The sequence below is a fragment of the Kogia breviceps genome, chromosome 4 (genome assembly GCF_026419965.1).
Source record: "Kogia breviceps isolate mKogBre1 chromosome 4, mKogBre1 haplotype 1, whole genome shotgun sequence".
NCBI classification, from domain to species: domain Eukaryota; kingdom Metazoa; phylum Chordata; class Mammalia; order Artiodactyla; family Physeteridae; genus Kogia; species Kogia breviceps.
The window spans coordinates 135,586,416-135,610,598 of record NC_081313.1 but is presented as its reverse complement, the minus strand read 5'-3'; the positions used below and the strand labels follow the sequence as shown (position 1 = coordinate 135,610,598).

The 24,183-nt window shown below is 41.8% G+C and overlaps 1 protein-coding gene and 1 non-coding gene across 7 annotated transcripts in view; both read right to left on the bottom strand.

The window, feature by feature from the left end:
• Positions 1-6,392: 6,392 nt before the first annotated feature.
• On the bottom strand, positions 6,393-6,542 carry LOC131756527 (U12 minor spliceosomal RNA). Its single transcript, XR_009335693.1, has one exon. It is a non-coding gene; the product is annotated as a U12 minor spliceosomal RNA (small nuclear RNA).
• An 11,515-nt stretch (positions 6,543-18,057) lies between these two features.
• EBF1 (EBF transcription factor 1) overlaps positions 18,058-24,183 on the bottom strand; it is a 399,420-nt gene continuing 393,294 nt past the window's right edge. For all 6 annotated transcript variants that reach the window (XM_067031999.1, XM_067032000.1, XM_059062921.2 and 3 more), the window contains one exon: positions 18,058-21,253. In XM_067031999.1, the coding sequence (XP_066888100.1) occupies positions 21,222-21,253 (32 nt within the window). In that variant the 3' untranslated portion in view covers positions 18,058-21,221. The remainder of the gene's footprint in view (positions 21,254-24,183) is intronic.

Here is a 24,183-nt window from a genome sequence, read left to right as displayed (position 1 = left end):
ACTATAGTCATCGTAACCATTACGTATGGATTATCGTTTTTCCAGGGCATAAAGCAACAACATGTAATTTCCTGGAAAATTAGATCAAATAATTGTACCTTTGGTAGCCCAGAGCATACTTTTAGAATTTATGAGACTTCAAAATCCTTCTTACTTCCATCAATTTTGATTTAACCATAAAAGTATGGAAATTATTAAGGGAGAGGTTTAACTAATAGGATATTGAATGATAGAATTTGTAATGTGCTAATTTTCCTAAAAGTGTCTGATTCTTTAAGATGTCTAGTCTGTTTTGTTGGGGGCAGGGAGAGTATGGGTAGTAGGGTAGAACTGGGGAAGAAAGAAAGAAATTGTAATTTCTAATCAGAGCATAAACATGATTAAAATTTCGGGGCCTTTGCTTTGCCCATTGGCGTCACATTCATAAGGGCAGTTATTCCACTGAATGAACTTGGGGCTTTTCCTCTCCTATCTTCTGATGGGGGAAGTTCAGCCATCTTTCTGGAGGAAGAGCCAGAGCTGAAGACATGCCTGAGATCCTCTGGAAAAGCCCACACCAGGCAGGTCGTAACAATTAGTTCCGGGCTTACTTGGCCACAAGTTAATTTCTCTTTCCAGAGACTGAACTTCCCTGACCATTGACAGAAACCTCAGGACCCTCTGCCTAGCCCTTTGGTGCATTTCCAGCAAAGCTCAGGGTGCCTGCGTCTCCCAGTTGGCAATGTAGGCTGTGTTGCTGTCAGAAATGGCTCAGAGGAAGATGGGAAGTTTTGTGATGGGAAGATGTGTGATTAGCTCTAAATGAAGTTCTAAACCACTGGTACATGAAATGAAACTATTTTTTTTCTCTCTCTCTTTCTTCTTCCCCTTTCTTTAACCTGAGCTGCTAATGTAAGTGGCTCTAATTTACTTTCCCGGAGAAAACAAAGCAGGGGGCGGGGGGAGGCGGAATGGCAAAAAGATCCCTTTGCGAAGTGTAGCACTTCTGCTCCTGATAAAAGGGAGTCATTTGCAGCTTTCATGGTGTCAGTATTAATTTCCAAGCAGTCAAAGCCACAGCTAATTTATTTACAGAACAATCTCCTTGCCCAGGAGCTGGGCTGGTGAGGCAGTGGTTTCTAGCCTCCAGCTTTGTTTGTTGACAGGCTGATTTCCCACAAGGCCATTTCCACCTGTGTTTCTGTTGTTTTTAGTGCATGTCTCCCTTTCTTCCCCCCCACCGCCTCCCCGATGGCTGCTGAAGGGCCTTCTCATCTCCAGTCTCTCTCATCCACTTCCTCCCTCCAGCCCCAAGGCCTCCTGGCAGGGCTTTGCAGTCTCTCTGCACTTACCCAGAGTCTCTGCTGGCAAAGTCCCAGGGGGCCCCACATTTCTTTCTTTCTTTTTTCCCTTTTTTTGTTTCAAGGACAAGATTCAAAAGAGCCTGCTACACACAGGTTGTAGGGTGCACCTTCAGATGTGCCTTCAAATAGGGACTGAGAAATTTGAATATTTGTGCTCCTAGAAATCAGCCTGTAAAATTGTCCCCAAAGCCCATTAAATTCTGCAAAATCTCTCAGCTTTGAGGACTTCGTTATGGAGTCCAAATGGGGACCCTGGCACCTCTCTGCCAAAGCATTCATCTCCAAAGATGCCTACAATTGAAATTATAGAGTGGCTTATTTGGCCTCAGCTGGTTGCACATCAGAGGGTGGGAGGGCAGGAGGGATAGGCTTCCGCAGAGCAGTCAAGATGCTTGCTGCCTGCCAGACCCAGACAGGTAATAGATTGAGATGTTTAAAGCACATGTCTCGTGCATGCACGTGTGCCTGCCTCTGCCATTTTATAGCTCTGTCTGCAGGGCGGCATGAAAGAGGTGAGGCATGTTTTAAAGTTAGTGATGGTGCCACGTGGGCACGGAGTGGGAAATAGGTATTAGGTAGCCCACTTTCCAGACTACATATTTGCTAAATCAATAAGGAATATTGAGACCCAAAGAGACATCATCGTAGCTATATAACCTGCACCAGATGTTGCCACCCTGGACCCATGAGGCACTTACTGATTAAGAAATATCAGCAGAAAATGTGCCTTGCACTAATTTCTCAGCCCCTGTACAGTATACACAACCCATTTTTGCATCTTTCTTGCAATTGCTATTTTTCCAGATTTAGAGGTATTTATTTGTTGTTTGTGTTTAAAGATGTTGTGTTTAAAATAGCCATTTATTTTCAAAAGGAAGGAAGCCAGAAGGAAAAGCACAAAGCTGTGTCCTTTTGGAACCATACAGTTCATCTGGAAAATTATAAAGGACTAGAGGCCTACCAAGGTGAATTTTGTTCTCTTTGGTGGTTGAACAGAAGAGTATAAAAATAAGAGTATAAGAACTGGCCTGTGGTTTCCATTCCCCCCAGTAATTATGGAATCTAAACTAAAAAAGTTTCACTTTGCTAACAGAACCTTCTTTACCTCCCTGCCCCACCCCCCTCAAACTCCTGCATCTTCTTTATTCAGATTATTTTCTCCCAAGTCTCTGAGATTTGTTTGCTTACAAGGGCTGTGGGATTCCTGGAGTCTGAAGGTTCAGCCATTTCTCACTTCTCATTTCTGAGCTCTCCGTGACGAAAAACTCTTCTATTTATTTTGAAAGCGGAAACAATGTCATTTCATTCCCTGCATGCATAACTCCAAGATGCCTGAAAGAACTTTCTCAAACTTTCTACTCACTCATCTTTGGGCTAAACGGAAAGTTTGGACCCCAAAGGACAATTTTTCCGAGAAGCTGGGAACAGGTAGAGGCAAAGTCAAGTGATGAAACTCATCTGACAATTGTCATCTCCCCTCTTTGCATCTCTGGTCTCATTCCTCCCTGTCTCCTGGGGATGCCTTGCTTTTCTCTCCTCTCAATAATGTTAGCAGTTCCTCACTCCCTTCCCCTCGCCTGCTTGTCCTCGGGGACGAAGCAAAGGCTTTAAACCTGTAAACTGTATACATTTTCTCCAAAATCAACTTGAAACTCAGTTTAAATTGGGTGGAGAGGCTTTGCTGATGGAAGTGGCAGCCATGTACCCACACATGTCTGATCGAGCACCCGTGCTGTCGGGGCTACAGTCTGATCATGTGGGCTAGCAAACTCTGATGTCTGCAGTCTGGAGTGTCTTGTGTATATTGATATGAAGACTGTTCCCCTTGCAAACTGTGAGAATGTGGGAGGGTGCTAGGTTTTTCCTTCCTTACCCAGTGGATACTGTAGCTCAGGGTCCGTGTTGAGATGCTGAGTCTCCGATGCCGTAGATGAGCAGAGGCCCTATGGAAATGGGCGTAGCTGATGCAGCTTGACGTCCATACCCTCAGATGTACAAGAAACAGAACTCTTCCTTTTTCTAAACTAAGTTTTGGTTTCACAGACGATTCTACTGAGGAGGCAGAAACCTAATCTCTGTCAAGTTGGGGTTTCCTTGGTTCCTCTTCCCCAAGGGTGAGTTTTAGGTCTAGATGATCAGCATGGTTCCCAGAACTTAGGGAGGTCAGCTCAGCAGCATTCTCAGCATCTTTTCTGAGTTGCTGTGGCCTGTGTGGTCCTCACTTGTAATCCAAGCTGGTTGCTGCTGAGGCATCCCTTGTTTTCTTCAGTCTCATCCCCCAGCCCTGGCAATTCAGTCGTCTGCTCCTGAGGACAGGAGTGCTGTTGGGTGACCAGGTTTCTCACTGAAGCATGGAAATCCCCACCAGGCTGTGTAGACCATCTGCCTCATGCCCTACTGCCCACTCTCTCTCCAGGGGTCTGGGGGCACTCTGAGGAAGCAGAGAACAGAGCCCTTCTGTGGGAACCCTCACATTTCTGCCTCGACACATCCCCTCCACCTCTCCCTTTCCTCAAGTCCAGAGGAACTTTCTGGTCTTCAGGGGAAGCCCACTTCTTCTGGAGTCTCCTTGCTTTACTCATGATGGCTTTCCCAGACATTTTCTGAATGCCTAGAACCCTCTTTGTAAGGGTTTTTGAAACACAAAAGCCTGAAAGAAACTTCTTTTCTCTTTGCTTTGAATCCTGTCACCGTCATTTTCAGAACCTGAAACTTGGACTGTTGCAAGGGGATGATATGGAGAAGGGAAATCTGGAAGAAAAGAAAAATGTGCAGCCACTATAAACCAGCTATCCCCCCTTTTTAAATATTCGTTGCAGCTAATTAACCAGCTTAATTCACCTGTCCTTTGTTTAGAGACCGTTTAAATAACTTTTCTATCATACCAAGAGCCAATGACAATAGTGTACATAGTTAATGCTGGTGACCAGGATCATCCTTACTAAGTAGTTCCTTTTAACAGTCTTTCAGATCATTTACATGGCAGGTTATAGTCTTTGAATTAGCGCTGTCATGAACAACATGAGCTTTGGAATCAGACCCAGTACTGCACTTACCTAACAGCTCAGTGGCCTTATGCAAATTAAAGAACTTCTCTAAGCTTCCAGGTCCTTGGGTGAATTACATTAGTGTTATCAGGTGATGTAGATGAACTAAGATGTGCACAACACCTAGCACATAGTAAATATTTATTTTTCATCTTCTATTTCTACACATTGCCACTGGAACAGATTACTTCTTATGAGAGCAGATCTGTAGCATAAGAGCTCAGAATATGAAGTGAAATGGAATGAAGCTGGTAATTCAGAGCCAAAATTAAAGGGTGGCAGAGAGAGAAATTCTTCTGGTCATCTCACTGGATGAACAGACTGATTGAGAGGAAGAACAGTAGATCAATTTTCTAAGTTAATTTTTCTTTAATTTATGTCCCATCCGTTTAAAATTGGGAATGATAAGAATGTACATTGAGTAGGGGATACTGTTTATAAAATTTTGTGGTTGAAGTTTAAATTTTCTCCTGAGCTCCCTAGAAGCCAAAGTAAAAGGGGAAACACATTATATAGTCTACATTCTTAGAAGGGAGAGGCATATAAAAATGTCATGAATGATATAAGGGAAATGAAAACTTCTTCCTCACCTTGACCTTATTTTTATGTTGTCAGTCTGCGGACTAGAGAGATTAAATGAAGTTGGATAGGGAGAGGCATAGAAGATAGGTTACAGAGTTAAATTTCTCTCTCTGAAATGAATAGAGGCTGACTCAGAAAAAAATTCTCCTTAGATCTAGAGCTATTTAAAATAAAAAGAAGAAGGAGGAGGAGAAGGACAGACAGAGCCTCAGAAAGTCTCTCAAAAGCTTTGGAGGGCACCATGTTGCTTCATGAACTCCACAGGATCCCTTTCTAGCATCTTTGCTTAGAGGTGCAGCTTTGGGGAAACCCCTGCCAATTATCATACAGTACCAGTAAATCCTGGGAAATTAGGTTTTAATTCTTGATCCACTTAGGCAAGTGCTGGGCCTCAGTTCTCTATCGAAAAATTGTAGTCATAACCTCTGTCCTTTTCTATTCCCAGGGTAGGTTCTTTTCTACTCCCCCTAAAATACTTCCTGACACCTACATTGCACCAGGCACTGTAATATACACTGAGGATGCAATAGTGAGCATGACAGATGTGGCTTCTGTCCTTGTGGTACCTACATTCTAATGGGAGAGACAAGCAAACAAGCAAACAGACAAATAAAATAATCGGAGCTCGGGCTAAGTACTGGAAGACTGAAACATAGGGCTTGAGGTAGGAGCCATCTGGACTGGAAAAGGGTTGAGATTTGGGAGATTCAGGGATAGTCCATTTGAGAAAGTGACATGTGAGCCGAGACCTTAAGGATAAGAAGATAGCAGATATACACAGAGAAAGGAAAAAAAAAAAATCCTTCCAGACAGAGGAAAGAGCAAGTTCAAAGGTCATACGTATAGTGGGAAAGAGCATGGCATATCGCTAGAGCATAATGAGCCAAGGGGAGACCTGTACGAGATATGTTTGGAGAGATAAACAGGGCTCCTATCCCATAATGCTCAGTGGCCAAAAGAGGCAGGTGTTTCCTTCTAAGAGTGATGGGAAGCTATTGAAAGGTTTTAGGATGGAGAATTACATGGTCTGATTTGGGATTTAAGCAGACCACACTTGCTGCTAATGGCAAGCAGAATAAGAAGAGATGCCGAGAGGCAGTCAGGAAGGGCCATCCTCTCTTGCCTTGAAAGAGCCGCAAGCATTCGCCAGTGTCCAGACTCTAGCAGGACAGCTTCTCTCTCTCCTAGCTGGATGCGGTGCTGGTAAGGAGGAGCCTAGATTTGCCTGTTTGCTAATTAACTGCTCCTGATCCCTCCGGGGAATTCTGTCCGTATATTATTGGGTAGATCATTAAGCTGACTTCAAAAATTAGGAATTTTTGTACATGGGCTTTCTAAAATGGACATATTTTAATATTTCTTGGATATTATTTTGGGAAAAGCTTTCAGTGAGAAGAGGACTTTTTTTTTTTTTTTTTTTTTGGCAGATTGCAACTCCCAGGCATCCCGCAAAGTAGGAGGGTCACCGCAGGGGCAACCTTTACCCGCTCAAAAATTCATCTCACATTAGCAGTGAGGATTTGGGCGTCACCCCGAATCGTTATTTTCCTTACTCATAAGTTTAAGGCATAGAAGAGGACTTTTTAAATTCAATCCTTTAGCTTTAAAAATTCCTGTGACAGGACTTCCCTGGTGGTCCAGTGGTTAAGATGCCACGCTTCTAATGCGGGGTGCACAGGTTCCATCCCTGTTTGGGGAAGTTCCACATGCCATGTGGCATGGAAAAAAACCCCAAAATTCCTGTGACAAATTTTTGTTCTCACTGCCCAGGAAACTAGGGGAGCACAAAAAGGGAGTGAGAACGTCAACTCTCGTACTAGGGTGGAGATTTGGGGGGGGGGGCGGTGTCTGGGGCCAGCTCTGCCCTTGATATATGACTTTAGTCTGCCCCTTCCTGAGTCACTTCATCTTGTAAGGGCATTAGAAAAATAATCTCTAAGGCTATCCCTTCAGCTCGTAAAGGTCTATGATTCTTTAGCCTTGGATCAGAGCAAAGATCGAGGTTGATCATTAGCAACTGATTTTTCTCAGTGTGAGACTAGTAGCAAATAGCAGTCCTCTTGCTGTGTTTTTTTGGTCCCTTTTATGGACACCCCATTTTTGGGTTTAACTTGTCCAGAATCTCCTTTGAAGGCCATTAATTTTCAATCCCTTCCTTCCCACCCCCTAATCCACCAAATAAAGGTGTTCAGAGGTGGTTATATGGGCGATAGTCTTTGCTTGGGCTGATATGTGAGAAACACACCTTGTGTGTGTGTTTCTGGGGCTTCACTTGCTGGTTTCTTCTTTCTGCTGGACACCTTCTGCAAAATGTGATCCATGGCATGGGTTCCTTTGCCATTCCCGCTGCTCACAAATCAAGCTCTTGATAGCCCAATAAAATCATGAGATTTGGGATTTTAAAAAGTGATTGCATTGCTCGGATGCTAACGAGACACATATATCTGAAACAATTGATTCAAGACTGTGGAAAGAAGGTCTGGACACAACATGCAAGATGGCTAATTTACAGAGTTGTGGAGCATTCCAGATAACAGAATGTCAGGCACCTTTACTTCAAAGAAATGTATTTAAAATAGCCTACTTTTCCTTACGTATTTTCCCATGCAATATTGGGACACCAGTGGAGTGAGTACAAGCAAGCGGATTAAGTGATTTTCCCATCAGGTTCCTTCCGTCTGCCAGGTTAGAGCCAACAAACGTACCAACCTGGCAGGCCAAGTGTCTCCAGTATGTTTCTAGAATGTGTTGTGCAGTCGATAATAAACAACTCCTAAGTTGTGTGATTACATAATGATAGCCACGTTCATTCACCTGTCTATCAAAGGAACTATTCTTGAGTTTGAGCTCTTTTCCCCTGGGCCCGTGAAGCAGTTAGCTTGGAGTCTTTAAAATTCCTAGCAACCCTGGGCTAAGTGCACTGGGGTGGAATGTAGTCCCTTTTGCTTAGTAATCCATTAGTTAATGGGTGTGAGCCCGTCAGCTTTCTATTTATTCCTTAAGCCATTAAGTTTCACCTGCTGTGCATGAGACTAGACTTGACAAAAAAGAGTGATAGTTGAAATAAAATAAATATCAAGGCTTACAAGCTCTGATGGGTATTGTTTAAAACATAATGGGCTTCATGGAAAGGTAAAGGTGAACCAACCATTACGAGTTGACACATAGCATCCTGGGCAAGATGTGGCAAAGAGAACTCTTCCTTGGTTCTAGCCCAGAGGTGCTCACTAGTGGAGGAGAGTTATCAATATTTGAGAACTATCTTCCAAGTGCCCCCCAATATTTGTCTGCAATGTCTACCTAAGTCTCTTGGAAGCTGGTTGATAAATTTCTCAGTCAACCTTTCAATGGCTTTTTTTTTTTTTTTTTAACAATGCTTTAGACAAAAACCACGCTTTAGACTCCTTACCACGTGGCTCTTTGTGATCTGGGTCTTGCCATCTGTACAGCTTCATCTTTCACCTGTCTTTCCCTTGTTCCAGCCACAGTGATTTTTCTCAGGTCCTTTGCACATGATATTCATTCTTCCTGTAATGTTCTTTCTTGCCTTATTCATCCTTCAGATCTCAGCTTGAACACCATTTTTTCAGAGGAAGCTTTCCTTGATGGTTCAAAGAAAGTCTGTCTTTAGATGATCTCTTGGTTTCCTGTCCTCCTACATGGCCCCTAGAAGGGTTTAACATACTGCATTTAGTCACATATATATCTTACTAAGGTCTGCCTCTCTTACTAAATGGAAAGCTCCTTGAAGCAAAGACCATTTCTGGCTTAGCTCGCCATGGTTCTCCCAGCACCTAGCCTACTGCCAGTTGAATAAAGAAACCGATTCAACTTTGAGAGATCTCCATGGACAAAAAATGCAGAGGTACATTGATAGCTATTGAGAAAGATAGCTTGACGTTTCTTGGGTTTTATTCCTTACAGTTAAGGTTTATTTTGTGGTGCCTAGTTTTGACTTCATCAGTTTCCATCATTATCTCCAATAATTATCACTGTGCCCTATATAGACAACTTTATCAGCAATTTAAGATGCATGTGCTGGAATTGACACTGTGGTCTTCTGCTCATCACAAGTCAGTCTAGAAGACTGTCTCCTTGATTACTTGTTCTCCTGAATCATTACTTGGAAATGATTCCACTTCCTGCTTTTGTCCAGAAATTACTAAATCAGAGTCCATATGATATGGGTATTCCCAATGAGTTATAACTATCTCTGATCAAAGATACCCTTTAAACTAATGATACCAGTATTTTGAAGCGTCATTGAAGGCAAAAAACAATGTCTTCATAATATCCCCAATGCATTCTAAGCTTGTGAGAATTATAGACTCTTTGAGACAGAAAGGAACTTTAAATCAAAGGACATCTATTTATCATTAGTATGCATCAGGAATAGTTCTAGGCACTTGAATATAAGGCAGTAAATAAAAATATTTACAAATAGACAAATATGTAAATGAGATAATTCCAGAAAGAGAAAGAGGCTATGAAGAAAGTAAGTGGTGATGTCAGAGAAGATGACTAAAGGCAGCTGCTTTAATTGGGTGTTCAGGGTCATTTAGTTTCATATGGTCCAAATTCTATGCAAGAGCAGGAATTGCTGTGTCAGCTGTTGCCACAATAATGCTGCCAGACCAGAGCCATCTGAGCATGCCCCATGGCTTCCATTTCCATCATATCCATTGACATTCCATTGGTCCAAGCAAGTCATATGGCTAACCCAACATCAATGGGTTGGGGTACTATACTCCACCCACATTCTGCCTCCTTGAAGTAGATTCTTAGACAACTGTTTTTTCCACAACTCTTGGCTCTGCCTTCAGGAGACCCTTTCTTTTTCATTTATTCTGCAGTCATTTCTGAAAGGGCAAGGAAAGGGTTTTTCCTTCTCAGTAACTGAGCAACTTTCTCAGCCTGCTTCCTGCCTGTTAGAAATGTGAGTGACTCAGATGTCTTTTTATATCTCTAATGACCACAATCTCTTCTAATCCAGCATGGCTACATAACTGCCAATACAGCTGTCTCAAAAACTGAGTGGACTGTTTATGTATTGAATTCCACTGAATTCTGTTCACTGAATCCATACTCATAATTTTTGTCAAAAATGCCTTTCTTTTTAGAGGTAATTGTGCTTCTTAACTTGGGCACCTCAGGCTTCTGTGTGATCTTTCTGGAAGGCTCTTCGTCCAGCTGAAGGAATCTGCTTAACCTTTTTAGAGGTCTTAACAAAGACAATGGTGGCCACATTCTTGGTTTAGACTATGTTCCTGAGCTGTATCTTAATGGCTATGTCCCTGTTTTGGTCTTTTCCTTTAGGCTGTATTTTACTTAGAGGATATTTTACTGGATGAAGAATCTAGAGATGAAAGGCAGTATCGTTTTCCAACACAGCATGTGCCCAGTTTTCTGAGTTCTCTGTATTCTTTCTTAATTGTGTTCGTAAACTGGACTATTTTTTTCTGAGCTCATCTCTTTCATGTAGCACCTTATCAAATGTGGCTACCTACAGCCAGCTCAGGCTTTTAATATTTCGTCTCCAAATCTCTTTACTCCACTCCCGGTCTCCTGTCTAGATTATCTCGGGTACTCCCTTTACTACATGTTTTACTAAATTCTTACTAAATATTTTCTCTGTTGTATAACACAGATCGTGATTCTCCCAACCTCCCATTGGTTCCTCACCACCCACCACTGAGTTTTAAACTAAATTTTGTTTTTGCTTCTTCTTATAACTGCACCCACTTCTAGGCTTCTCTTTCAGTGTCAATCAGCTATTGCCACAATAATGTCACATAACAAATCACTACAAAACTCAAGGGTTTACAACCACAGCAAGTTTTAAGTCTCACCCTTGCAGATTTGCAGGGCAGTAGATCCAAGGAACAGCTGCTAGTGTCAGCATGGCTGGGTGACTCTGCTTCAGGCTGAGGGTCAGTGAAGCTCAGCTCTGAGATGTCAGTTGCCCCTGGTCTGTTCTGTGTGTAGACACTTCAGGATCCAGGTTGACATTTCAACAGCTTTCTGGAGGAAGCTCTCCTCCTGGCAGATCTCTGGAGTGTAAGAACCTAGTCAGAATTCACAGTCACGTCTATGGCCTCTGCCTGTATCATGTCCGCTCATGTTCCATGGACCTCAGCAAGTCACATGTCCAAGCCCAACATCAGTAAGATGAGGAGGCAGACAGCATCCAGGCCAGTTTCCCTCACAGGGCTCTTCTCAACATGTAATTATATGTTTGCTTATTAATTTGCTTTTTTGTGTACTGAATTATTGCCCACGTCCAAATGCTCTTACACTCATTTCCTAGCATAATGACTGGCACATACTAGGCACTTACATGTTAGAGTGAGTGAGCAAAGAAGGGATAAGTGATTTCAAGAGATTTCTTGTTCTTAGTGCAGATAGGCTCCTAATAGTCCATTCCATAACTGTGTTAATCATGTCTAAATTTCATCTAATTTCACCTAAGCCTGTTTCATTTATCTTTTTTGAACTATGAAAGGGCTTAGCAGGTTCACCCGTCATGAAATTACTTATGGATGCCAACATATAAGAAATATTTCTTTACTCTCTCCCTTGTGTCCCTGAGTTACCCATCTCAACCTTTTTCTTGTCTCATCCTCAGCATCAGTGCTAGGTCCTTGCCCTGCAAATTTATTGCCCAGAGTCCCCTTCCTTTGACATATGACAGTACTCAGAATGATTCTTCTTTCCTGTCTGGAACTCACTGGTACCTACTGTGGTACCAAAGTATAATGATTTGGGGGATCTTTGTTTTTCTTGTACTTACGACAAGCATCAGCCACAAATCATCTTCTGGTTTGATTTGGGATCTGTTGGGATAGTTTTTTCTTGTTAAAGGAGGAATCCTTTCTTGAGGTGGTGCTGTGGATGCCAGGGATACTATACTGTTAGCTTTTAATTTATTTTTTTATTTTTATTTTTTTTGTGGTACGCGGGCCTTTCACTGTTGTGGCCTCTCCCGTTGCAGAGCGCAGGCTCCGGACGCGCAGGCTCAGCGGCCGTGGCTCACGGGCCCAGCCGCTCCGCGGCACGTGGGATCTTCCTGGACCCGGGCGCGAACCCGCGTCCCCCGCATCGGCAGGCGGACTCTCAACCGCTGCGCCACCGGGGAAGCCCTATACTGTTAGCTTTTAAGAAGTAGGAAGGACTTGCAAGAACTTTTTTAAAATCAAGCATATCCATCATAATGTTGCCATATAATATCAAGAAATAGGAAACAACTTAATGTCTATCATTTTGAAATCAGTTAAACATATTATGATCTATCTATCTATCTGTCCATCCATACACACACACACACACACACACACACACACACACACACACACACACACACACACAATGGAATCACAATGTCTAACACTGACAGACTGGCTAATACGTTCCAGGCACTGAATGATAACTCATTTTGTGGCTTATTTAACTTTATCTTCTTAGATACCTTTTAAGATAAATACTCTTATTATCAGTTCTTTTTCATAGATGAGAAGCTGAGAATTAGAAAATTTGAGTGACTTCTTTTTTTGAAGTCATTTTCAATATCTACTGATTATTGGGTTAATTCATTCCATAGATAAGAGAAACTGTTGTGCCCATATGTCTTAAATAAATGGCCTTCAAGGTCCAGCAGGGACCCTCTGTCCTAATACAAAGTTGGTGAATAATTCAGTTTTAGTTGAGGACAATTACACCCCTGTTTCATGACCATTATGAGAATTTAATAAACATATTCCATAAAGTTAATAGACTATCACCTCATGTAAAAATAGGCCCCTGACAAAGGAATGCCAGGTGCCATTCATACCACCTCCTTGATTTTCCTGGACATGAGCTCGTGCCACAGTATACTGTGATTGTGGGAAGAAATAGGAGCTCAGTGTTGGCCTTTTCAGTTGAGCACTTTGGGCTGTGGTGATTTCTAGGGCATGAAGTGTAGGGTAGGAATGTTTACCTTTGAATTATAAAGAGCAATATTGGGGACCCCTAACCTTTCATCTGGTTTCAGCTGCTTTTAAAGGATTTAGAAATCCTTTAGAATTTTCTTTAGAAAATTTCACCACATCCCTAGAACCCCATGCAATAAATCCATGGGGCAAGCAGGAGTAAAGGTAAAGAGAAGGAGAGGGTCTCCCCAGAGGTGTACCAGAATCAGTAAGGTAATGGCTCTGCCTGAAGAGCTACCAGTGAACCAAACGCTGATCAGAACTGTTGCATAGACAGAGATGAAGGAAACCATGTTGGAAGGCAGAAAAAAGGACACGACAGAGGAGGGAGATGAAGTGAGAAGGGGGAGCATTCTGCAGGAAAGGTTCGAATGGCAGCAGTCCTCCACTCTGGGTGACCTGCTTCTGTTCGGAATGCTGTCTGCGCTACCCCCAGCTTTGCCCTGCTGACTCCTGCTCCTTCAGCTCTTCGCTCAAACAGGAGCACATCCATGACTCTTGCTCTATGTGCTCATGGCTCCCCATTCTTGCCCCTGAAAGTATAACACATCAAACATGATTAACAAGGAAGTGTTTATGGACTTTCCCCTCTCCCAGCTTGCCAAAGGAAATCATGCTTGGCCAGTCCAGTATCTCCCCTTTCCCCAGCTCTGCTAAAGAAGAAAGATTTTCTTGCTGGAAGAAGGACTTAATGCAACGAGAGAAAGAAAACAATGCATTGAGAGAGATGGGGAAAGTGAGGAGGTAAAAAGAAAAATCATGCAAACTCAGAATAGGCTTTTGTCAGATGGATTGAGAACAATAGTGTCTGAGTAAGGTGAGGAGTAGGGAAAAGGATGGTAGGAGAAAGAGAATTTTAGTAGGTATTGCTGTGGACTTTACATTTAGGTTCTTTTTAATGGCCTTTAAGGGATTTGAATAAGGGATCCTTTTTTCTTTTTAATTAAAGGTGGGTGTTGAAGTAGGCTTGAATGTGTGCAGAGATAGAGCCACATGCTTGCTCAGATATATTAGGGTTACAGCAGCATTTGTCACAGTATGAAATGATGTTCCTGGGATTCTTTGATATGAATCCTTAGGTAGTAATGGGGGAAGGAAATGGGTCTATTTAAGATACAGTCAAACCCCAGCCCTTAGCACAGTGCTTGACACAGGGAAGGTCCACGGTAAGAATATACTGAATAGACAAATGTGTGAGAGAAGTCACGGCTATTGGTTCTAATTCATTTCTCCTTGCTCTCCCTCATTTTATGGGCATGACTTTCCTGGCAGAATCCCACCCAAATCTATGTTATTGAATGAATCAACTTCATTGGGACTCCCTCCTTTTTGTTGACATTTTGTTGTCTCTTTTGTGGAGTACTGGATTCTCCTTATAGCATAATTCCCTGTGCAAGATATTTCCTGCAGAGGGTCAACTCTCAGGCCTGTGGTTCATTCCAGGGCTCAGAACGTTCCTTCTTAATATAGAATGTGGAAATTCTACAATCAGTGGGAAAAAAGTATGCCAAGTAGATAAAAATCAGTCCCACTGTAGCATAACTCTCCAGAGAGAAGAGAGAAAACTGCTTGATGCTTGAGTTAAAAAAAAAAAAAAAAAAGTAGCAAAATATTTCCAGTTCCGGAAACTGAATTTCATTCCTAATGTAAATATAGAAGCCTCTGGAGAAGAGGATCATACTTGGAAGAGGGAAGGAAAGCAAAGGGAACAGTAGGAAGGGATTTCACCATCAAGCTCCGTAGCTCAATATCAGGGAAACAGCCCAAATAGAGAAATCGACCATTTCTTTAATACCAGTTGCCTCAGTCAGAAAACTGAGTTTTATCTTGACTTTTTCCTCTCCCTCTATCCCCACATTGCATCAGTCACCCAATCCTAGTTGTTCTATCCACTAAATATTTTTTTATTGGGATGTACTTGACGTTTACCGTGGCATAAGTTTAAGGTATACACCATGTTAATTGCAATATGATTGCCACCATAGCACTAGCTAACACCTCCATCTCATCACATAATTATTTCATTTTGTGGTGAGGACATTGAAGACCTAGTCTCTTAGCAACTTTGAGGTATACAATACAGTATTGTTGACTATAATCACAATACTAAATACATCTAATCGTATCTATTTTCCTTCTTTCCATTCTTCTAGTCCAAGCTATGCATTTTTGCCTTGCCCATGGTAATGGCCTCCTAATTGTTCTCTCTTTCCCCTCTGCCTCTCTCCAATTCATTCTCTAGGTAGCTACAAGGATACTTGTAAAATATATGTTTGATCCCTTGTTTACAGTGTTTAAGACTCCCCACTATTCATTGTTGCAGCAAACATCTATTGTAATATGGACAATAAGAGGATAGAGGTGAAGAAGAAGAGAAAGACACAGACACCTCTTTAGAGAGGACTTGCTATAAAACAGAGCAGAAAGATGATGGGCAGACTGAAAGCAAAGTGAGGTCAAAGAGTTTTTTCTTTTTCTTTAAGATGAGATAATCTGTGTAGACTGGTTAGATAGCAGTATTGAGGAAGAAGAAATGGAGATGTTGGAGGGAGAGGATGATAATTCAGGAGCAACATTCTTGAGAACGTGAGTGATTTGGAGCCTGCTAGGACAGGCATGGCCGTGAGCATGGTGTGCCAGAAAGAGTTTACTTCTCTGGACATCTATTTAAAGATGAACTTTTTGATGAGGGCATTTTGGCAAGGCAAAAGGAGATTTTTCAAAAAAGTGATCTGTGTATTTAACATTGACATGGCTACTGTAGGATATAGAGTTTTTTCACAATTATATATTCCATTTTCCCAGATTCCTATTCCTTTTGATTAATTTAATGTTGATTTTCTCCTACAGCCAGCTCCAGAGGCATTGAGCATGGCCTTCTATGTCCTGCTTTCCCTTACCTACCTGGAGAGCGTCTATTTGCACCCCTCAGGCAGGCCCTTCTTTGCAGCCTTCCTTGACCTAGTTCTAGGACTTAGCAGTAAGGACCCTCAAGTCAAGCTGGGTAAACATCTCCTTTAGTAACTTGTCTTTTGGCCAGAAGTCCCAAACTGACATTCTTAGAGGCTCGTGGACCTTGTTTGCCCAATGCAGTGTTTTGAAAGCACCATTTTTGACTTAGATGACGACATTTAAAAAATGAGAATTTCACAGCAAAAAAAAATAATTCAATAATATATCTGGCATTCTTGAAAAATGAAAGATGGGTGTCACTGGGGCCACATTCCCATGTGGGAACAGCTGCCTGGAGCAAGCGAGGTGTTCCTTGTCTGTTCTTACCCCGGCTCACCCACTTCATGGTTTACCAGCATGGTCCCTGTGGACTAATATGGGGCACTGAGTTTATGAGCTATGCTTGAGGCCCTACAGGCTGGACCTATGACTGGTTTGTCTAGTGCATCCTAGCATCTAGCACAATGCCAAGCACATAGTAGGTCCTCAGGACGTGTTCTGAATTGAATTATTCCAAGCTCCACGGTGCCATCCTGCATATTTGCGTACTCTACAGACACAGTCTTTCTGTTCCTGAATGGGCCATATCTACGTCCAAAGCCCACATCCTTACATCTGCCCTCATTCCCTCTGCTTAAGGTGCCCACCCCACCTGCTTACCTCATCCTTCACATATCATCTTAGGTGTCACTTTCTCTGGAAACTTTCCCCAACCCTACAGGTTAAATCAGAACCCACTGTAATATATTTTCAGAGCATTCTAGACTTTTTCTTCACCACCATTATCAGTTTGTTAGTTTAGACTTGTACAGTGGCTTCATGTCTCCTTCCCTCGCTCAACTGTAAGATCCGTGAGGGCAGGATCAATGTTGCTGTGCTTGTTATAGAATCTACCAGGCCTCACCTGGTGCCAGATGTACAATAAACTACCTCAAGGTCTACATGAATGAATGGATGCTTCCAGGAAATAGGCCTTAAGGAGAGTAGAAACCAGTATGTAGAGGTGTGGATGTCTATTTTATTCTGTGGAGCATTATGACATGACTGTCTTGCTCTAAACATTCTAAACTGCTTTGAGTATAGATTTCTCTTGTCTGAGATTATGAGTGTCCTGAGGGCAGGGGCCTCTTCTTCCGTTTTTTTTTTTTTTTTTTAATCTTCTGCATCTAATACGGAGACCTGCACCTGATACAGAATTCCAAAAATGTATATTGTATGACCAAACTAATCAACATAGATTTCTTTTAAAGAAGAAGATAGTAGCTTCTCTACTTATTAACTTATTCATTACCCTCTTTCATTACCTCAGATTGGGCTGTATCCAGAGCAAAAGTGTATCAGCAATGCACACTACAAATGATCGTGATGGTGGTTGTAGGAGGATCTATTAGCTCTGGTCATCAAGTTTCTGTTGGTCCATGGCCTATTTGCTGAGTTTTCAAGGCATTTTACAAGCATCATTAACCTCATTCTGTCCAGTAATTGCAAAAGTAGGGAAAGCATTGAATGTGCAATTGGAAAGACTTATGATGATGATGGAACTTAAAGTGAAATCGTTTTACAGGATCAGGGACCTATTGGGTGTTTGTAGAATGTTTGACTGCAGATAAATTTGGTTTTATCCAACAGGAAAAGTGTCTTATCCACGTGGGATTTAAAACTATAGATCATAGAAGGTTCTGTGTTCACACATGCCTCCTCATCAATGAGCCAGGGCACATAATTAATTGACCAGAAGGCTCACTGGGATTAATTAGCAGCTGTATGTGAATAGCTTGGTTCAGACTTGCAGCACGGAGGATGGCTTTCCAGAGTGGCCAGATCCTGGTTTCATAATTTAGTCACTTCCGGGGGATCTCATTGCTTGCCTAGTTGTAATCCTTAGGGCTCTTGGCCTCTCCTTGGGCCAGTATGGGCACTGCGCGTCCAGCTGCTGCCAGCAGAGGGCAGCAGTACGCTGTGTGTGTTCAATTTGCATCCCAGATTAGCAAATCCCCAAGGATTGACAAAGAGGGAAAGTGGGTGTCCCCAGACTACTCTTGCTGCTTTTCTCTGGGTGTCAACACTGTCCTGAGTAATTGCAAACACAGACCTTTTACATTACGTTGGACTCGGACTCATCTGAAATAGAGAAATGAATACACAACTAGGAGCTGCCATCACAGACAGGAAGTAACTTTAATTAAATATTGTGAAAGTTGAAAAGTTTTTACAGCTTGAATGTTTGCAAAAAAAAAAAAAATTATAACAATCTCTACAGTAGTTAGGTTCTCTAACAATTGAACTGTACAGTGTGTGTCTATTCCAAAAGTTTGATAAGAAGGTGAAAGGTTAGATTTAGAGATGACTTCATTAAGCTGCATCCTAGTACAATGTGAGGCCAGGGTATGTTCTGCAATCCAGTCATCCAGAAGCTGTATTCCCCCCCGCCCCCCCCCACTGAAATCTTAATTGAATTCACTATTTCATTTTCTTCTTAAAGCCATATTCTGTATTTAGGGTAACATCTTTTACTTGTAAAAAGTTCTGTGTAGAAGAGAGAGGGTCAGAGGGCCAGAACGTCTTTTCCTCTAATCAATATCAATAGAGGCAACAGAACACAAATTATACACATTTTAAAGGCTCTTTGGACTTTCAAGAAAAGTTCTAACCACTACACATGGCTGACAGTGGGTGGCGTTTGTTGTCAAGGTCTGAGCCCGACACCTCACCGGCTGACCCGGGTCCTTCACAAACAGTTAAGGGGCTCACCAGACAAAATATGGCTTTAAATTGTACACATCTTCAGGCCAGCGCTTAGCACACGAATTCGGACAACCTTTCTGAGTACCGAGAAGCAATGCGTCCACTTTGCTTACATTTTCCAGTTTTATTATTATTAATCATTATTATTATTTCTCACCAAGAAAAATCAGCTTTGCTCCCCTCCCTTCCCTCCCGCAACACCCCTCCCCCACCCTCCCCAACCCATAAAAATCGCACTCTGACAGTCTAGTGAAAACCATTGCAAAATCCATATGGGGGCATGCACAGTTGCAGCATTGTTGTAAATTTCTTGCTCTACTAGAAAAAGTTACATTGTCTTAAGGTAACAAAACAGTTCTTTTGTGCTTTTCGATTTCTTTGTTTTTTTTTTTTTCTTTTTTTTCTTTTTCTTTTTTCTTAGAATGTTAGTGATGACTGACAGTTCTGGTGCACAGTTACAATGTACAAGTGAAATGAATATGATTTGCATTGTTAAGGCATCCAATCTGCTGGTTTATATTTATGTGAAAGACAGAGGAAATATACAAGCAGACTTAGGAAAGAAAGTATGTTCATTGATTTCTATGAAGTTTCTCCCCGGAATTTAATGCACAAAATGCGTCACTCCAAAGGGAGAGGTTCCATGCATATTAATAGAGTAAAACAGCATTAGGGTTTTTTTCTGTAAGCTTCCAAAGCAAAGGATACATTTTTTTAAATCTACAGAACTAAATGCTACAAGAATAATATGCTACTATTTTTTGCCATATATTGGAAAAAACTTCTTAACTTACAAATAATACAAAAATAGACAATGGCTTTTGGGTGAAAATTAAAAAAATGAAGCATGGTTTAAAACAATACTAAAAATAACTATAAATGAAATGTTTAAAAATCACATTGAAACAGCTAATATAACTACAGGTGGCCAAACAAATACGCACTTTTCACATAGCAAACATACACAATAAAATAAACTGGGAGTTGGAGGAAAAGGAGGAAGGGGAAAGCAATGTACAAATTCCAAAGATAAATACATTATTTATACGGATATCTTACAAAATCCCCTTTAAAACAAAAAGCCTTTTAATTAACTTTGCAAGTATGTGCAAGCTAAAGGTAGTGAGCTTTTTTTTTTCTTTGCAAAATATGCAGTAAAATCTTTTTTTGTGATATTGAAAAACTGTCTTAAGACATTAAAATGTATAAATAGAACAACAACTTTGGCAAAAAATCACAAAAAATCTACAGTATTTATAACTACATACAAAACACAACAGCAAAGAAAAAAATATCAGGCAAATGCATCCTCAGAGCTTTGCTGCATCTTTGCTATTAATTCCTATTTTTAAGAACACTTCCCAGATAATGAGAGCAAAAATTCCCATCAAACAGAAAACCATGTTTTGGAGGTCTCAACCTTCTTCTCCTTTCTCCCAGTTTCCTTTTATTCTTAATTCCAAAGCACTTAACCTGTCGTTTCAATCTACTATGTTACAAATGGTAAGGGTCGACTGATAGAGGCGCTATCTCGGATGGGAAATCTGAAATACCTGCCATGTTGCTTTTGTCACCTTTTGAAGGATTGGTATGAAGTCAGCATTTAGGATGAGTAAACTTTAACCATGTAAATGGCGGAGTGTATGTGGGATTTTGGTTTGATAACTGGAGGGCATAATGTGGAATTCTGTGCCTGACCCTGTTCCATGAAGTCTCAAAGGAGATTCTCACACAGCACGTGTGCCACCAAGCTCTCGAGAGGCCATCGGCTTCCGAAGAAGTTGACATAAGCAAGAGAGAGAGAGTGCTGTCAGGTTTAAATATGCAGTTTTAAGATGTCTAGAGGCACTGGATTTTTGAGTAGAAGGGGAAAATGTGATCACTTACATCACTTTTTAACTTTCCAGGCTGCATTTATTTACACAGTTACTTAAGACAACAATACAAAAGAGAGAAATAAGCTTGCACTGCTAAGGGGTGGCATGTTAAGTTAGATATTGGAAATGCACTGTCCGAGTAACTACCACTTGATATGCTTTAAGGCGCAAAAGCCGACCCTTAGTTTTCTAAAAAATCTAACTGGCATTCCTATTCTGTCCCATACAAGCTTTTTTTTTTTTTTTTTTTCTTTTTTTCTTTTTAAACTTTTTTGTAAATATCACCATTTCATTCTCCTTTTACACAGCTTTAAAAACATCATAAATTAAAACATGGAGTCTTATTTATAGTGTCCCTTGTATACAGCTTTATGGTTTATAAAAGACAAATGATTGCCGAGTTAAGCTTTAAAAAAAAAAAGAGAGAGAGAGAGAAAGAAAAAGAGGATTTGCTTTTATCAACACAGAATAAATATATCCCCCCAAGGTCTTGGGAGGTAACAACTGTAACCAACACCCTGCATTAGCAGATCCCTTCCAATTTCAGTATTTGCAAGGTCGGTGATATTGTTTGTTTAAAAATCTGCAGTTATTGTGATTCCTCTTAAAAAGGCCTGAGTTAAAAGTTCCACTCTGGGACTTGTATCAGATTACTTTCTGTAGCAGAATCCAACCTCTTCATTAATAAAATTCTTCAAGGCAATTCTTTCACATGGGAGGAACAATCATGCCAGATATCGCTGTGAAAAGAGAAGACAAGAGTAAATGGTTTTGCATCCAAACTTCTCACTGAAAGAGAGAAAAAAAAAATAGATGGAAAAAAACACCCACATACCACTATGTTGGTTGCATATTAGCCACACATGTGCTTTCTCATCTTCCCTGGAAGGAGTTTTTATTATAAAGTATACATGTACTTTATTAAGAATGATAGTATGTCAGCATGTGTATGTGTCTTTAACAGAAAAGAAGATCCTAAGCATCCCTCCAAATCTGATTTCAATTTTAAAACATAACTGGAAAGTCACATAGTTTGCATACTGCTGGGAAAGTTGCAGCCCAACGCTTGCAAAATAGTGAGAATTTTCAGTTTTGTCACTTTTTTTTCCCCTCCCTTTCACTTCCAAAATATACAATAAAAAACTGGTCCATTGTAACAGCCAGTAGTTTCTCCCACAACCCGTGGCTCTGCCTGTGCTTTGTGTGGGCACGAGGACGGAGGCTCAGAGCAGCAATCTGAGTGACTCCATTTAGGTCCTCAGGCCTGGGAGAAGGGGATACTGGCTCCAGAAGGCATTGTTCGCTGGAGGATGCGGACGCAGGATGTCTTCTATGCCACTGCTTCACTCAGGGTTTCTGGAATGGTCTGACCATGTCCCTAGAAAACTGTAGCCTAGGAAAGCTAAAGAGAGATCCTAGGCAAAGGGAAGGCTATATGGGATAATCAAAAATCTTGCAAAGCCGTGTTAGGAGCCCACACACGGCTGTATTTAGAAAAGCATGGAATCTGACATTGTTCCACCCCTGGCTTTTCTGCCTGCTGGGAATGTCGTCCCCCCCCCCCACCCAGAGCTAGTTGCTTGTCTCCTTGAACCTCTCTGCCTCCTCAGCTAGAAATGCAGTGTATCAGTATTTGCAAGGGCCGTGATATTGTTATAGGGTTGTTGGAGATTTAAATAAAACCACCAGTGCGAAGTGCTTAGCCCGGATCAGCTCCTAGTTAGTAGAGGTGGGCTGCTGTTATTTTTAACTTCTGCTGCTAAATTAGCTGTGTGACCGGTGCGAACTGCTTAACTTCTCTGGGCTTGTATTTCCTCATATCAACTAGGTACCATCCGATATGGAACACTTCACAGGATGGGTATGAGGAATAAAGGGATGAGTGTAGAGTTCCGGAGGGCAACTTTGAAATATGTGGAGTTGAGAGCAATGCTTACAGTAGAAGCGAGAGGCAGCCATCTTTGCATCCTGTCAGGCAGAGAGAGGAAGTCATTGCTTTCTTTTTGTTGGCAATTCTAAATTTAAATGAATGTCCTTGTCAGTGGTGACTGCATCTAGGAAGTGACCCTCTAAATTTCCCAACTCTCATGTCTGCGAGAATGTGCCTTTGTTTTTAAGCGAGCCCCAACTACCACAAATCCTGCAGCAGACGTCGGAAGGCCAGGTGAGGCTCTGAGGCCCTGTGTGCCCCGCGTTCCTCTGCTTCCCCTACCCCAGCCCTGGCATTTTCAATTCAATTTTTTTTAAAAAGTATTTTGCCAAACACTTTTCCTGTTAATTTTTAAACCCATCTGTATTCACAAGGAAATTTAATCCACATGTTTCTGATTCATTTACACGTAAATCATCCACATGTTGTTTTGCAAGAGCCGTTTCGCAGTCCAAAAGCTCCTGGAGTCTTTTTTGTAAGCCATCATAAGCCATTTTTCTTAGAAACAGGAAGTGTCACTTGCCAAATGCAGACCAACTTAAACCCCCAAAGATTTGGGATCCATTGGAGATGCAGTCCCCCTAAGATTCAAGTGAGCCCTGGATTTGACTGAAATGGGGAGTTGGGTATTTCAGTCCAAGCCTTGAGAATTCAAGATGCTGTAGCTCCAAAGGCAAGGGGGAGGTAGCGGGGGTAAGAGGGTCTTTGCAGTGTGACAGCTCAGCATGCTCCTGCCTCCCTAAGGATCTTTTCCTCCAGGCTGGAGGTGCGTCCAGGCACCTTCACTAAAGGCAGGCCTTTCCGTGAGAGTTCTAACCCTCTGGCAAAAAAAGCGTGTCTCCTTATGCCTTCCGCCAAAATCTACTGTGTGTGCTTGGCATTAAAGGGCAGTCTCCTGTAGCATACATAGGGCAGCGTCAATATGATACAAAGCAAAGTAGAAAAATGACCAACTTCCTGCTATTTCCATCAGTGGACCCAGCCAAAATGTATCAACTGGGCCCTAAAAACATCAGGTTTTTGTTTTTTTGTTTTTTTTTTTTTAAATTCTAGATGAGCAGAATTTTTTTTAAAAAGAGCTACTCAGTGTTCTGCTACCGGAGTAGTGTGTTAGATCAATTAGATTAAACTTCTATTAGGGCCACATTAAAAGCTATAAAGCAAAGCTAAGTGATGTGCTGCGAGTCCACAGATAACTGCTGCTTCGTCTGGAACACAGCAGTCAAAAACTGCAGCACCTTGAGAGCCCAGGCTGGGACCATGAGTGAGCAAGGTCCCCTCCGTGAGGACTGATGTCTATAGGGTGGGTGGCACTCTAATTGCTCCCCCGGTGCTGCCACAGTCACCCCAGCTATCGAATTACTTCTAGAGAAGGTGGACAGGTGGATTTTTTAAAAGATAAAATAGCCCAGTCTATATATGTTAGCAAAAAGTTAAAATTAAAACCAAATGAACAAACATACATATCTGGGGGTGGCTAGGGGTGGCTGTGGTCTGCCCCCGGTTTCCTACCTTTCCTTCGTTGGCCTTCAGATTCCTCTGGGGGTCTAACAAAAGCCAGGGAACCTCTCTCCAGAAGAAGCCCCAGAGGTACTTACACCCAGAGTTTTGCACGTAATATCGGGGTTACAGCTCCCTAAATCTCATCCATCACTTCCTAAACTCCAGACGCAGAACGCTCACTGATGAGTAAATTTGGGGAAAGGAGCTCCCTTTGTGGCCTCTGAATTTAGGCACCTC